Source organism: Pseudochaenichthys georgianus, chromosome 13 (genome assembly GCF_902827115.2).
Source record: "Pseudochaenichthys georgianus chromosome 13, fPseGeo1.2, whole genome shotgun sequence".
NCBI classification, from domain to species: Eukaryota; Metazoa; Chordata; class Actinopteri; order Perciformes; family Channichthyidae; genus Pseudochaenichthys; species Pseudochaenichthys georgianus.
Genome location: NC_047515.1, coordinates 39,340,664 through 39,356,588, shown reverse-complemented (window position 1 = coordinate 39,356,588; position 15,925 = coordinate 39,340,664). Strand labels below are relative to the sequence as shown.

Sequence of the window (15,925 nt, the reverse complement as noted above, 5' to 3'; positions counted from 1 at the left end):
AGATAATATGGTCTCTACTTACGTAACAGCAAAATTGTGTGGAAAGATGTGTGTAGATAACTTAATGCATCAATAATAATAATACAGGACGACATGTTATACGTATGGTTTTACTAAATTGTTTTACATTTCCCAGTTCAGGTCACATATTACTCTCTCCCCAATAAATATCCAACATGTTTACACCCCCACACTGAAGCGCATTGTACATATTTTGGTAAACTATGCTTTACTCTATCTCTGAATGACTCATTTCTCTTGGTGACACGGACAAATATTTACAACAAGTCATGCTTTAGCGGTGAGCGAGAAGATTTGTAATAAAAACAAAACATAGGACAACATGGGACAGGATGACATAAGCGTAAAAAAATAAAACTGTACATGTATTAAATAAACCAAATCAAAAAAAAGAGTAGGCCCTGTGTGGAGCAAGCCGTGTACATGTGCGATGTCCGCACACAGGGACTGAGTGCAGCGAGTACAGCTAATATTTGACACAGAGTAAGGGATGGTACGTTCTTCTGTCACGGCGACGGAGGAAACGCCGCTCTAACGTCTCAACCACACCCAGGTGTTGACCAGCCAGAAAGCCACGGTGACGGAGTACAGGATCATCTCTCGCTTCGCACGCTCCTTGTTCTCCTCCTCCAGATGCTGCAGTCTCCGGTTCAACTTGATGAGCTGCAGACAAATTATACATACAACTATTCTCAGTCAGTGGCTCAGGACTAGCTCTCGCACCACACGTAGAAATACTATTCATTTGTATAGCGGTTAGCAGCTGTATTCAATAAGTAGGCTCAACACTTTGTCATATCAGATTATCAGAAGTATTCCGTTACAAAACTGCGATGACAGCAAGTAATCATTCACATCATTGATAGTGAATAATTATTATGCCATACGTATACCTGGTTTGTTGAAGCTACACATTGTTTTTTTAATTTAAAGGTCCCCTATTATACTGTTTTTCATTACTTTATTATAGGTCTCAGATATATACAAAACATGTTTCTAGTGTTTGGCCTCTAAATACTAAACAGATCATGCTTTGTAGTAGGGCTGCGCGATATATCGTGTCGTGACGATAATCAGGACATGCGCATGCGCGATATTCACATCGCAGGACGTGCGATTATTATTATTTTTTTTAAATATATATTTTTTTTAGGGCTGTGAAACAATTACAATTTTTAATCAAATTAATCACAGCTTAAAAATTAATTAATCGAACATTCGAACTATGTCCAAAATATGCCATTTCTTTATGTATATTGTTGTGGGAATGGAAAGATAAATGAAAGATGGCGGATATATCCATTTAACATATGTTTATTATAAAAAATGTCTGCGTGTCAAAATGAAAGACAGCCCACACACCTATCACTCATCAAACCGCGGGGTCTTAATTCATTACGTGTTGATTTCTATCAACGGGGGAGTACTTCAGGAAAGTCGACAGAGGGGGGGGGGCTAGTGGAGTACTTCGTGACCACAGAGTGTGAACGTTGTGATCAGCTGTTTTAGCGCAGTTCTCCAGTGAAGGGGGGAGTCTCCCTCCGCAGCCGGTTGGCGTAGTTTTGGCACAGTTCCGTTGTACAGACCGACGTTAACAGCAGCCCTGTCTGTGCACACGGAGACCGACTCTGTCGTCCGGTGATCTAACCGCCTTCTGGAAAAGCTTCACAAGTACGTCGGTACGCAAATGCGCTTTGTGACACAAGTGACGGTACGCATTTCAGATTACGCACATAACCTGCGTACCAGTTATGTGCACCCCTGTACCAGAGCCATATTATTACTATTATATGGCTCTGCCCTGTACTACAGCAAGAGTATTCTGCGTCGGGACTTCCTGCAACAACACCACGCCGTTATCAAAGATGTTCTATTGAGAAGACGATCACTACGTGACAAAAGTTTTCAAAACCGTGGCTACTGAAATCAGTCTTACTAACTGCTGTCTGTGCAATTTACTCCGCGAGTTGGCAGGACTTTATTTTGCTTACTTTAACATCATGTCTCATGGTGGGGCTAAGCCATTTCTTGGTATGGGTGTAGCCTACCCCAGCCATACCCTGGCGCTGCCACTGGTGGCACGTATGGGGCGGGCCATTCTGCACATGCGTTAAATGCGTTAAATATTTTAACGCAATTTATTAAAAAAATTCATTACCGCCGTTAACGCGATAATTTTGACAGCATTAATTTGTTTAGGACATGCGATATTAAGTAGGCAAATTAACTCAAACACGTCATGTTACAATTATTTTGCTGCTTGCTACAAAAGGAAAACTCGCGCGGCTCTCATGTCAGGGCTACTTGAGTGAGTGACAGCAAACCACCAATCAAATCTCCAAAGCAAACGGACCGGGTGATTAAAGGTAAAAACACTGAATAAAGTAGTTTCATGTGTTTCTCCAGGGCAGTTCGGCGCTGCTAACCGAGCTAGCTCAGCTTGTTGCTCTGGTAACTTATGATCCAGACGTCCGTGACTACAATCCTTCACCCAGGTTAAATATAGTTCGAAAAATACCAATTGTATAGCATTAAAGTTCAAGAAAGGATGGTTTGCGGACAAAAAAAAAAGTATTTTTTCGTATCGCAATATATATCGCAGGGGGAAAAATATATATATCGCAAAGTCAGTTTTTTCCAATATCGTGCAGTCCTACTTTGTAGCATCCCATAATCCCCTCTGTTTCAGCCCGGTTTAAAAAATGCTCTAGGAGGAGATTCAGGTGATAAGGTGGTGGGGGGTTTCCTTGGTTGGTGATTGGCTAATGGTTACACAAGCCAAAAAAAAAACGGGAGGCTAAACCCCAGTGGAGCATTCGTGCCGATACCGCTCTCGTCGTGGAAAAACAAACTGTTTCGTAGTTTGTTCAACATTGTGAACCAAATAGAAAACCAAAACACGGAACTAGGACTGAACTCATTTCAGTGGAAAATGGGTATCTGAGAAGAAAAGGCCTCCTCTGTCCCAAAAATGTCTTGCATGCTGACAAGACAAAAAATTAAAAAAAAGACTTACCTGACGTCGCAGCGTTGTCGCATCGACCACAGTCATGTCATCAGGGCCCGCATCCATTGAAGAGTCGAGTGTTGATAGTGCAAGCCTGTAAAAAAGACGTCAGTTTGAGAATGTAATTACTGATAACAACCACAACAGAGCGTACATGCAAAGTAGCAAATCTACAGAGCAAATGAGCAACGGCGACTTCACGTCACTAGGGGATCATTAAAATGAGGATGGAGGACAGGAAAAGGAAGCGGGGAAAGGGTTGAAGGCAAAGAGCCAGGTGGAGTTACCTGGAGTCCTGCAGGGGGTTGGAGCTCGAGGCCGCCCCCCCTCGCAGTGATGGTTTGCTACAGAGGTGGAGAAGACAGGGTGGGGGGGAAGAGGAGAATAAGAGAGATGGAGCAACACACACATGTCAGTGTTGCATCCATGCACACACCTCGCATGTCCTTCCAGTTACTACGCTTTCTAGGCCTCTTGATTAAAAGTTAAAACAATTGAATTTTTCGAAAATGAAATATATATTTGTTGGCAAAGCCGACTAATCCCACCACCACGTTTACCCGAAGGTAGATCCAAATCAGTTTCAGATTGTGAAGGTACATCAGGCAGAATGTATGTCTTTTACATTTTGATTAATACATGCTGTTTTAATATTGTTACAGATTGGTCTCAGTTAGAAATGACCATGTTATGCTCGGGTCTTCAAAGGGGCCAAGCTGAATTAAAGAGAAAACACTTCCTTGTCCTAAAAGCAGGTGAAATTAATCTAGATTTATCAGGGATTTGAGGAACAACTGAAGCAGTCAGTGTTGTCCTCTCTGAGCAGAGGTTTTTTTTTAAAGCAGAAAATGTCCGGATGATGGAGAGGTCACCTGCTGGGGTTTTCGTCCAGGACCTCCAGGACCTGCTGGTAGGCCCGGCGTGTCGTGGACTGGAGGAAAGAGAGAACACCGCTAGCGCTGTACAGGTTGTGTTCCTCTTCGGCCGCGGTGAGAGGGGGCAAAGGGTGGGCGGTGGGAGGGGGGGAGGGGGTCGCGCTGCTCAGTGACCACCGTTAAGAGCAGCCAATCAGAGGAGAGGGACAGACAACAGAGGAAGGAAAGGAAGGAGAGGGAAGGAAGGAGAGAAATAAGGAAAATAAACTGTCCTCAACTTCACTGATTTTGTGAAAACTGCAAGCCCTTTTAACATTTCATCAGCAGAGGTGACACATCAACAAGTGCCTTTTGACTCGTTCGAAGTACAAGACAAACTATCCATACTGTTATTAAAGGAATTCCAACACGAGATAGTCAAATTGTTACTTCTTAATATCAACCTTTAATAGCTTACTTGTGGAAAAGCTCACTGTAGATATCTACAATTGTCCGTACAGTTAAGATTCTAGATATCTTAAATTCATTTGTGACTTGTCAGGATTAAACTATTGAAATTTGATTTGTAACTAGTAAGAATGTAATTACAAGATATCTAAAATTACATTCAGATATTTCAAATATAATTGTAGGTACATTATACATTTGAGGTACCAAACATGCCGTTAATAACTTTTTAGAGTTCAATTTTAGAAGAAGGAAATGAGTTTGTAGAACTTTGTAGGTATCTTCAACAACGGACGTACATATTCCAAAATAAATATGGTCCGATAAAATCTGCATATGTGGAAATGCGATTAGAGATTTTTGAGTAATTGTTCATTTGACTTGTCTGTAAATCTAGACTAGTCTAATATGTCAAATTGGTTTAGCAGATGTCTTAATTCCATTGTCACAAGTGAAAACTAGGCAGCTCTTGATTAGGTAGCCCGACTGATTCAAAGTGAAATGGGCTTGCCATAAAACGAGTTAAAGATATGTTGTAATAAAACAAGAGATTTGACCGGCCAACCACTAACAGTCCTTTACTAACAAATAATATAATTAACAAAAATGGAGACGTGAACTCAAAACACTGACAAGCAAATGATTCCAACTCTTTTTGTGCTGACCTTATCAAAGACGTCACATGCAGATGTCATGAGGAAGGAGATGAAGGGACATGAAGTGGATTTTGCTGCACAAGCATACTTGTTGATATATACAAATTCCAATCTGCTATTCACCATGTGTTACCTTGAGAGCACTTTGTGAAGCTCTGTTGTGCCGTAGCCTGTAAGTGGGTTTATACTAGGGATGGGAATTTGAAAGCAAATGTATATTCGAATATTCGACCCCCCAAAAAACGGTTAACCGAAATGCACATATCTTATGTAAAAAAAAATTGGGTAAAAAAAAATGTCTAACATTTTAAAAAACGTACACGTTCAAATAAGTGTAGAAGAAACCAAGTCGAATTTGTCAAATGTAGTGAACTGGTGATCACAGGTTGACAGCTATAGGCCTACAGCTTTCATGCTTAAAACATCAAAAACCTGTAACAGGGCCGATGCACAGAATGCAGCTACTCATTCTTGTTTAAAAATATGAGCATGTCTACTCAGGGGAGAGGCGCTGCGGAGGGGATTCACAATCAGGCCAGCTGTAGAGAAGACCCTCTCAGCTGGAACGGAGGATGCGGGTATAGCAAGGTATAGCATGTATATATAAGTTTAACTTGGCATAGTTTGACCTCTACACCGCACTCACTAACCTGGTCGAAGTATTTCCACACATTACTCCTTTTTGACGCCATGTCTGTGTAGGACTCTTCTTGGAGTGTAAATAATTATCGGACTATGACTGGTAAAATATGTTGAATACCGGCAAAACTAAATCTCTCCAGTCAAAATGTCTATGTACTTTGCCGCCACACACGGTTGCCAAGCAGCGCTTATTGTTGTTTAGGCTGGCCACTCATGTGTTGCGAGTGTTGACAGGGGGCGGGGGAGCACGCTCATGAACCTCGCAACGGCTGCGGAGCGCATTTGCGCCACATTTGGGCCTAAGATGAGGTTTGAGTCTGCGTGATCTGCGTGCAGGGAGGAGGGGCAGCAGCCATATCATTGGCTAGAACTAGCTAGATCTGATGGATTTGGACATAAACACGAGTGAAGTATAACCGGACGCGAGAGAGAGAGATCAGCACCTGCAGCTCTGCCCGCTGTGAGGGACCGGTGAGCGGAGCAAAACTCACCTAACACATTTTGCTATGGCACTGTCGTATACATTGAATTATTCAATTTGATAATATGTAATCAACTTAGGCACCCCTCCCAAAAAAAATAAAATATATATATTCATAAAAATATTCATAACTCATATTCGAACACCTGAATAATTATTCGAATACCTGAATCCTTTCGAATATTCAATTAATCGTTCCCATCCCTAGTTTATACACACTTTTTCATGCTTTTCCAGTTTTCTTGGAATCATTTTAACATTTAAAAAATCTGGATGTTGTCTCTTCAAAACGGATTAGTTCATAAATGTTTGAAATCAATGTATTAATGGATTAGTTTCAGCAACTACAATAACAACGTGCTGCTTGGACATTGACAGCAGCGTACAAAGGCAGTGACACCCAGCTACCCGACAGAGACAAGGGGGAAGAAAGGGCCAAAAGAAAGATGCGAGAGCATGCATGTGTGAGAGGAGATGGAGCTGGTGAGAAGCTTATGACGGCGTATTTAGACCCATACTCACGCAGAATCGCTGCGCATCATCTGAGTGTTGTGACGGGCCGAGGCGTTCTCGCTGGCTGATCGTTCCCGACGTACTCGTGCTTGTGGCCGCAGCTGCACAGAAATAAGGATGTTACGGTTAACTTTAAAGATGTTTGTGGAGCGTCATTTAAAGAACATTTATTGTCTTGTTGCTTACCAGCTCCTCCGTGTCTGGAGCTGCTCTCTGCGGCTGCTGCTGCTGCTGCTCCTCCTCCTCTTCCTCCAGGAAGTCAAGAGGCCGATCACTGAGGGTCAGGACTCTGGGTGGGGTCTTCAGAGATAGGCTTTCTAGTGGTGTGGACTGGATCAGGTCCAGGTCTCTGGGTCTGGGGAACTGGGGGTCATTACTGTCTCCTGACAAAGGAAGGTGTGAATGAGAGATTTTAGCATCTTCACTTCCTTTAAAGGGGAACTAGTGTGCTCATTTCCAGGTTCATGTGTATGTTGTGCCTCCACTGGGACATGTCTCCATGCTTTAATATTTAAAAAAGCTCTTTATTTTTCTCATACTGCCTGTGCTGCAGCACCTCTTTTCACCCTCTGTCTGAAACCAGAGCCCAGTCTGCTCTGATTGGTTAGCCTCTCTCATCTCAGTTTCTCTCACCCTGGAGCTGTTACAGTATGCAAATTACTCTGTGGTCTAAAATACAGTAGCGACGAGGTCATAATTATTTTACCGTGCAATATGTGAGGCTATTTTCTGATACCCTTTGCTCCCGAGTAGACATGATCTGAAAATAGATGAACTTGGCAACAAGGTCTGAGCAGAGGTTCAAATCAATCGTTACAGACATCGTTGATTTCTACTTTTCAATCCAGGCTGAAGACTTTTCTTTTTGCCGCTGCTTTTAATTGAACTATTCATATCCTTACACTGCACTATAACTTTTATTCATGTATTTTAAAGTGGACCTATTATGCTGTATTTAAAAAATGTATAGTAGGGCCATACCTATACAAAACATGTCTGTGAAGTTTTTTGCTTAAAATACCAAACGGATCACCCATTGTAGCCATGCCTCACACTGCTCATACCCCTCTTTTGCAGCCCTGTTGCAAACAGGCGGATTCTGCTGCTAGCCACGCCCCCTTTGTAGCGTCACGCAGCTTTCCCCTGCTACCGGGAGATCTCAGCTAAACGCTGCGGTGATTAAATGCCGTGTTATGCTCCTAACCACTTCAAGCTTTATTTCTGAAACAGTATGGAGCTCAAACCTTTCTCTCTCGCAGGGTTTACCACGAGGACATTACGTTACACATATTCTCTCCAGTAGCCTACAGTGTTAGCTCCATGGTTAGCTCTGAGTGTTAGCATGCTTGCTAATGTAAACACATGGCATATTACTCCCAAAACACGCCGCGCATTGTTTCTGATACAGCACATAGCCCGACATGTTCTTTCTTAAGTGTTTACCGCTAGAACAGTGCCATTATATGTATTATATATATATCAACTTTACTCTAAGCCTCCAGCAGACATCCTGCTGAATACACAGACACACAGCTGCGACTGTATACGGAGACGATAGGTTGGGACGTGTCACTTCGGCCGGATGTCGCCTATGACGTTATAGGAGCGAAAATTCTGGATCTGCTTGTTGGCACCCCCCTTTTTTTTTAGATGTGGGTACGGAGGAAAAGAGAGGGTTTTGTTTTCTAACACTTTGTGAGTTCCCTGACACACCGGGGACACATTTATGTATAAAAGACATCAAAAAGTGCATTTTGCATGATGGGTCCGCTTTAAATATCAATGTGTTTTGGAGCTCCAGTCAATAAAAGCGCAAGTTTTACATAGAGATGTTGCTATGTTCCAGAAGTAAACAAAGGATTACAATGGAGGCGTTTCAAGCGGGGGGGGGGGGGTAGTCTGTGGCAGCGAAACTCTTTTAGCCTTTGCAGACTATTGTGTGATCTGAATGCTGAGGTTGAATAATGACTTGAATCTTCACATGTGTAGTAGACGTACATGTCGGTGTGGGACATGGCTTTCAGTTTAATTTTTTAACAGTCCTAAATAATTGGCATTACACAGTCATGAGCCATGTCATTACAAACGAACACAATAGTGATATAACAGTCAGCTGACAAGAACTACTGGCGGAGTTTGTGTGTAATAAAAGTCTTTGAGCAGCACAGACAACACAGCCTACATTGTCAGAAAGCTTACTGACCTGAAATCACAATTCTCTCTGGGACTTGCATTGTGACACTGTGTGGGACCTCCTGAGATCCAAAATTAGGATCCTCGTGGCCGTGGTGACCCATTTTGAGCATCTCAGGGATCCGCATCCTCTGGCTGATCCCTTCGGTGTACTCCATCTCATACTGGATACGGTTCATCTCCGCAATTTCTGCCGTGGGGGAAGGGAACGCTGCTCCGTTCATTTTTGCTGTGAGGAATAGGTTGTTCAGGAACACGGTGCGTTTTGGTTAGCCACAAAAAAAAAGGACACAGAGGGAAGATGCCAACATGAGAGATCTAAGTTCTTATGGTTCATTTTCAGTCCTGTTTAACCTGTCATGCTGCTGGTACATTTCATTAAACAAAAGCGAATGCACACTAATCCCAAATCTCCTTAACCCGCCTTTTTAAGCTGTGAACAATGTCTCAGACTACTGGTTTACAGATCTAACTACAGTGGATATACAAAGAATACTGAATATTGCAAATGAACATAGTTGTCGATTTGGTTGTGTACTATCTGATGGATTTACAGAATCTACGGTCACCCATTAATTTCCTATTGGGGTCCTTTTTGGCTTGGAACACCATGGGGGTAACAAAGTTGACTACAATGAAATGTCTAGTGTGAAGGATATCATAAAGGCCTTGTAGAAATCAAATGTAAGACACATTATTTATGATTGATAAAAGTAGAGAATGGGTCAGATTTGACCCGACCATGACAGGAGGGTTAAGGATCTACTCAGAAAACATTGGAGCCACTGATGAGCTGTAGGCAGGAGTTAGGGCTGGAGCATTTCTCCTGACACTCTCATGATAATAACTTTGCATACAGGGAAAGATGGAAGCCACAATTTGGCAGTAACCTTGACTGTATGAGATAAGAGCTGCTACAGGTCCCTTTACAGAATATATCAATGAAATGCTAACACAATGCTAATATCAAAAGGAAGCATATAATTGGCTAATACTAGTGAGGCTAACACCATAGTTATTTGATGACCTTTTCATGCTAACGTTACCACATTCGCATTATTTAGCAGACGACTTTGTCTCCCTCTGATGTTTAGTTAACTGTTATGATACCTACGTTAACAACATATCAAAGCTTACAATAGTTTTAGTTTGACAGCTAACAGAAAACACATTAGCGCCATTTCAAGCTAGCGCGGTAGTTTCAGTATCTTACCGTTCGGTTGGTTGCTATGGTTAGCTTGCTTTCCAAATATATTTATCAGATCTTAGAGGAAATAAAATAACTTCAAAGTAAACCCAGAGTGGTACGGTTAAGAGTGTTACAGATGATGTAGCTGTCAGGCATCTCCCTTATGTTGACACGAGAGGAGCCTCCTCTCTTCTTCCGCCGTCCGTCCTTCAAGCAGGAAGTACCAGGAGCTCAGGAGGAAGTGACGTCGCTAAACTGAAGTCAAAAATATTAAAGTAAATACAAAAAAAAAAGTTTTACCTGGTGTTCTTAAATGTCTTTTGCTTTTAATCTGTAAAACACTTTGAATCGCCACGTGCTGAAAAGTGCTATATAAATAAAATTGCCTTGCCTTGCATGGTCAATTTGAGATGTTTTGAAAACGTATTGATTATGTATGGTAAATGTAATATAAGGTTATCCAAAAATGTCATTTGTAACTCACTAACTTTAAAGTAAGACATATAACTGTGGTAGAAAAGTGACTGGTGCTGGATGAGGGAAGGTTGTGTGTGTGTGTGTGTGTGTGTGTGTGTGTGTGTGTGTGTGTGTGTGTGTGTGTGTGTGTGTGTGTGTGTGTGTGTGTGTGTGTGTGTGTGTGTGTGTGTGTGTGTGTGTGTGTGTGTGTGTGTGGGGGGGGGGGGGTTAAAGTCCAGGACCATTTGGGGCTGAGGGGAAAGGTGGGAGGCAGGGTGGAGAGGTCAGGGGAGAGATGTCAGAGAGGAGGAGAGAGGGAGGGAGGGAGGGGAGAGAGTTTAGCATCCTGACCGCCTGGTGGAGGAAGCTGTTCCTCAGCCTGGTGGAGCTCGAGATTTTTGTTAATGAAATGTGTGTTTGAACTTTTTTTGATTAAAGGTAAGATAGTTTGAAGTCTATTTTTTGTTTTTGTTTCAATGGGCAACTACATATTGCTTGATTTAGACCTAACATAATTCATACATTTTACAGTACTTTTAATATAGCCTATTGTGTGTCATCGTGTTGATGTTTTTATTTTTCTACATTTGCTTTGAAGAGCATCTAGTAATACTATCTGGGAAACAAACCGTATAAATAAAGTTTAGTTACTTCATTTCTATATTTGAATTTGTAATCATGCATCAGTTTTTGTATAATGTATAGATATTATGAATTAAGTATTTGATGTAGAATGTTGCCTACATCATTCACAATGCATCATATTTGATTTCCTACATATAACAAATGAAATATAATTGCACTCAAATAATATCCTTCTCTGAACTAGGATTTGTTTATTTATCAGTTTAGTACAAACTGTAGTATAGTGCCCATTAGACTGCATTGAAGTGAAAGGTTTTCATTTAATTGTATGCCCTTCTCACCGTCTTGAAGGCTGTTTTGATCAATTATCTGACAACCATGCATTGTGGGTTCGTCAGCTGATGGTCATCTCTTTATTTTGCACCTTTAAAAACTCAACAGCATCACATACTTCCCACATCAGCCATCAGTTCTGATATTATTGATCCAAAAAAATCAACTTGCTTGTTATTTAAACCTTGGTTCAATATAGTAAAGTAAACCCCTTGCAAGGACTTTTACTTAATCCACTCCCACTTTCAGCCACAGTATTTCTGAATACGATATTTAGAACACTTCTTGCATACATGTCTTTACTTACTGCCACATCGAGTGTTTATTAAACAGATAGTCTAATACAAAACTATGTGCCTAAAGAATTCCCAGATCAATGTCGGTGGGGTTTTGGAGGTGGCCCCTCAGTGACTGTGGGTGGTGCGTTCAAGGAGCCATTCAAAGACTGCGATTGACAGACCAGTCGTCCCTCTGCGTAACCAGTGAACGGGAGATCACGTCTGGATCTCTGGGAAATATCGATATGACACAAACATCAACTTTTGAGTCATGACTTAATGCGGACTTCCAGAAATATCAGGATGCTCTACATTTGATGAACACAGAGGCTGCGTCAACTTCACTTTTTCTCTCCGCGTCTGTAACCGGCTGACATTATGTTCTCAGACATTTTCTGTGTGATATTATTTTGCACTTTGCACTTCATTGCATCATCTTCGGAGCTGCAGCCTGCCATGTAAGTGACGCTTTTTTAATATAGATAACGTTTTAATTTGCACTTGGTCTAATTGAATAATCCGATGACTAAACATTTGTTTACGTTTCATGATTTAGAGTAAGACAGATGCACACGTTATATCCTATTTTTACACGCACCATTTATATGTCTACGTGTTTTATTAGTTCAAAAACGGCTACAAATGTAAGTCTAGTCAGTAATTATTTTACCTTATAGTGTAATCTCTTTATTTCCCACTAGGCGTCGCTCTTTCAGGTCCCATAAGGATGCATGTGTGTTTTAACAATGCAGTAACGTGCGTCTGCATAATAGCTTACACTGGAATGTGATTTAGTTTTGTTGCAAAGTCCTCTAACATTTAAATGGGCTGCGCAGGACATGATGATTGGAGGAATCGTTTTCATTACAGGAGAAGCGGAATACTTCCTCTAGTTAACTTCAGGCTGCTCTGTATTGAAGCCAGATGTGTTGTGCAGGAGGACACCTCTGGATAGTTTACCTGCAGACATGACAACAACACACAGGCTGCTGTACACACAAGTGTTGTACATTACATTACCCCTGTGCGGTCTAACTTTATATAACCGACTCATTCGTGCAGACAATTTTGTAGACAAATGTTTTCATTTCCTCTGGAGGTTAATTGGATGTTTGTGAGTTTAATCAAGCCCATGGCACCAAACAGGAAACTGTATAATTGTTTTACAAACAATGTGTCTGTCATAGTATGATGTGCATGCACCTAAACATGTGTAAAACATGTGTTACTTCATGTATGTTGGAATACATAATCAGCTGGCTGAGACCACCATCAGAAGGGAAGGGATATAGCCCACCTCAAAATACAAGTACCTCAAGTACAACAATGAAAAACAGACAGGACAGCAGAAAGTCTACATATCTTCCGTTGCAAACTGAAAAAACACACCTGTTTCCCTTGTACCTTAACAAATAAAAAGCGTCAGCAAAATGAAATGTAATTACATGCTTCCTCTTAAAAGTCATAACACTATATGATATTTTTCTTCAATTGCAAATCTTAAAACTGTTTTAACTGCACCTGTTTCTCTCTCATGCTTTTGTGTGTGTTCTTCCATGCTCAGGCCGAATGTGTGTGCTGACCAGCAGATGTCTATGTTGGGGGCCCGTCAGCCTTGTGTCCAGGCTTTCACCCGCATGGTGAAAGTGTGGAAGCAGGGCTGCAGCAGCCACAGATGGTGCATGGGCTATGAGAGAAGGTAAGAGCAGAAATAGCTTCCCAATGTTGTTCCAGTTGAATTCCATAGGAAAGACATCTCATTCATAAGCACAGCTGCAGGAAGCCAAGTCGTGAAGGACTGTTTCACACATCAACCGGCTGCATATCACCTGGAGTTTCTCTGGTCATTTGCCATTCATAATCTCAGCTGGAATAAAGGGCTGGATAAGAGAGCTTCTCCCCCTTGTTGTGCACGGTGCGATTGGAGATCCTTATTTTAAAGCTTTATCTGAATGGAAACCAGTGCAGCTCGGAATATGTCCAACTGGTCTAATTATTAAAACACTACTTATGGTCCTATATGTTGAAATGTGTTTACATTACAATTGATTGAGATCTGTTTGAGCTGTACCATGTTTAAGTGAGTTGTAATATTCACGTTATTTTCAGGCCATATATATATGGACCTATAATGTAATATTGTGACTTTAACATACATGTCTCCTCCTCAGGACAGCATACTACACAGTGTACAGGCAGGTGTACAACATGGACACACACACAGTCTATAAGTGCTGCCCTGGCTGGAGACAGGAGGGTGAAGAGATGGGCTGTCTGCATAGTGAGTGAAAGCATTATACACATGCTATATGCATCACATAAGATGCCAACACACCTTTATATAGTATATATATATATGTGTTTGTGTGTGTATAGAGTATGTATATTTCATATTTAGTACAACAATTCACCTGGAACAATTCTTCAATATTTCTATAAAGTACACCCAAACAAGGTTACATTTCAAAGATTCAAAGGTTTTACTGTTATATGCACAATACAACAACAACAACAACAACAACAACGACACACAATTTACAACACATACTAAACTTAGGACATAAACAAAAAAAGGTTAAAATGCACCATCTGAGAGGAGCTCAGGACACTGCAGCCAGAGGCCATCTTGATGTCACATCACGTATACACCTGCAGCCCTGTAACATGTGACTTGTGGTTTCTGCAGGGGTGTGTAGTGCAGATACATGTTTCAATAGAGGCCAGTGCACAGAGACTGGAGACAAGATCTGTCAGTGTCCCATGGGCTTCAAAGGGACGCGATGCCAGTATGGTGAGTTCATTCATGTTTTTAAACCTGCATAGTCCACTTGCAGGTATTCATACACAGTGAACTGACTTAGTCCCTCATGGGACAACATGTTGTTACAACTTTGATAGGCCACGTTCAGACCTTATGCTTTCAGTTTGAAGAGGCAGAATGAGCCTGTAGTGCAGCTGTAATTGGACAAGTCTGCTCTATGGGGGGTCTCTGGGTAGTTAAAGGTAGAAGAAGTGCTCTCTGGGTAAGAGGAATGTTTCCCTTTGAAGGCGGCTGGAGTCTGGAGTGCTGTGGCTATCCCAGCTGAGCCTGCACTCTATAAAAGGCTATGCTAACGAGGGGATGCAGTTCTGGCTTCAAACTGTATGGTTACAAAAAAGACAAATCCCACACATTTAAATGCAAAAAACATATTCAGAATAGGGAAGTAAGATGAGTATCGATACCATTCTCATGTCTATAAAATAAATATGAATCCACAGCAAGCAGCAGGTTAGCTTATCTTAGCATAACGACTGGGGGAACAGCCAGCCAACAGTAGCAAAACCCACTTAGCAGCACCTCTAAAGCTAACCAATTAACACAGCTCGATGACAATTAGCTGTTTTACGAGGAGCTAGACTGTTTCTTGCCTGGGAGCAAGACGCAACTTCCTGGAGTCTCCGCTGGTTTACTGTTCAAGGACATAAACAAGAGATATAACGCATTAATCAGTATGTTTAAAGGGTGGATTTTATTTCTTTTGGATAATGTCCAGTCTCTGTGCTCATTGGCTGCTAGCTTTGCTGTATCATGTGTATCAATGCTTTGAGCTCTATCGAGGGCAAATAAGCATATATTGAAAAAATGCTAGAGGCCGCTCATCTTTAAATATGTATAATCAGAGATTCTAACCAACATAATTCTATTCAAATACCTGAAAGCTAACTTGAGAACAAAAACGACATAATAAGAAGAAAAAAATGGTGTTATGATGCGATAAACTTCATGTGCCTGAAAGGAAATTTGTTCTCGTCTCCATACTGCAGATCCACAGAAGATAACAATTACAAATCATACATACTACATAGTACGTGATCAAAAACATTAACATATATTATTAACACATGACTTGTGCACACGTACATATACACTTTTGACCCTTTTGCATAACTCTCATGGCCAACACAATACACATATACATTACATTTAAGTGCTGAGAATCCTAAATAGAGGACTATAAAACAGGGTGTACTGTGATACCGCAATGACCTCAGGCTGAGGGCACAGTCACATCACAGACTGAATAGGGTCAAACTTACGAAATCCGGTAAAGGACACGAGGGGAACTTTTGCCTTGAACGTCTAAAGAAAGCTGAGCGTTAATCGCAAGGATGCTGTAAATTGCAATATTATTTTGCCCCTTCTGTCACGTAGACAGGAAGTGGACCTAAGACACATGTTGAATGTGTGACCAGTACAAAAGCTGCT

The 15,925-nt window shown here is 41.4% G+C and overlaps 2 protein-coding genes across 4 annotated transcripts in view; one reads left to right on the top strand and one right to left on the bottom strand.

Moving 5' to 3' along the window:
• Positions 1–96: 96 nt before the first annotated feature.
• mffa (mitochondrial fission factor a) lies at positions 97–10,243 on the bottom strand. Of its 3 annotated transcripts, XM_034097590.1 has the most exons (8): positions 10,049–10,243; positions 8,846–9,064; positions 6,829–7,025; positions 6,652–6,743; positions 3,901–4,065; positions 3,316–3,372; positions 3,038–3,122; positions 97–684 (listed from the first exon to the last, which is right to left on the bottom strand). In XM_034097590.1, exons 2-8 carry the CDS (start codon positions 9,057–9,059, stop codon positions 553–555), a joined length of 942 nt encoding a protein of 313 aa, XP_033953481.1. In that variant the 5' UTR covers positions 9,060–9,064; positions 10,049–10,243; the 3' UTR covers positions 97–552. The 3 variants fall into 3 exon arrangements, with proteins under 3 accessions (XP_033953481.1, XP_033953479.1, XP_033953480.1); XM_034097588.1 differs by lacking the exon at positions 3,901–4,065; XM_034097589.1 differs by lacking the exons at positions 3,316–3,372; positions 3,901–4,065.
• A 1,811-nt stretch (positions 10,244–12,054) lies between these two features.
• The window catches only part of egfem1 (EGF-like and EMI domain containing 1), an 82,691-nt gene continuing 78,820 nt past the window's right edge, over positions 12,055–15,925 (top strand). Inside the window, exons 1-4 of the mRNA XM_034098198.2 lie at positions 12,055–12,134; positions 13,241–13,375; positions 13,848–13,957; positions 14,363–14,467. Coding sequence (XP_033954089.1) covers positions 12,055–12,134; positions 13,241–13,375; positions 13,848–13,957; positions 14,363–14,467 — 430 coding nt within the window. The remainder of the gene's footprint in view (positions 12,135–13,240; positions 13,376–13,847; positions 13,958–14,362; positions 14,468–15,925) is intronic.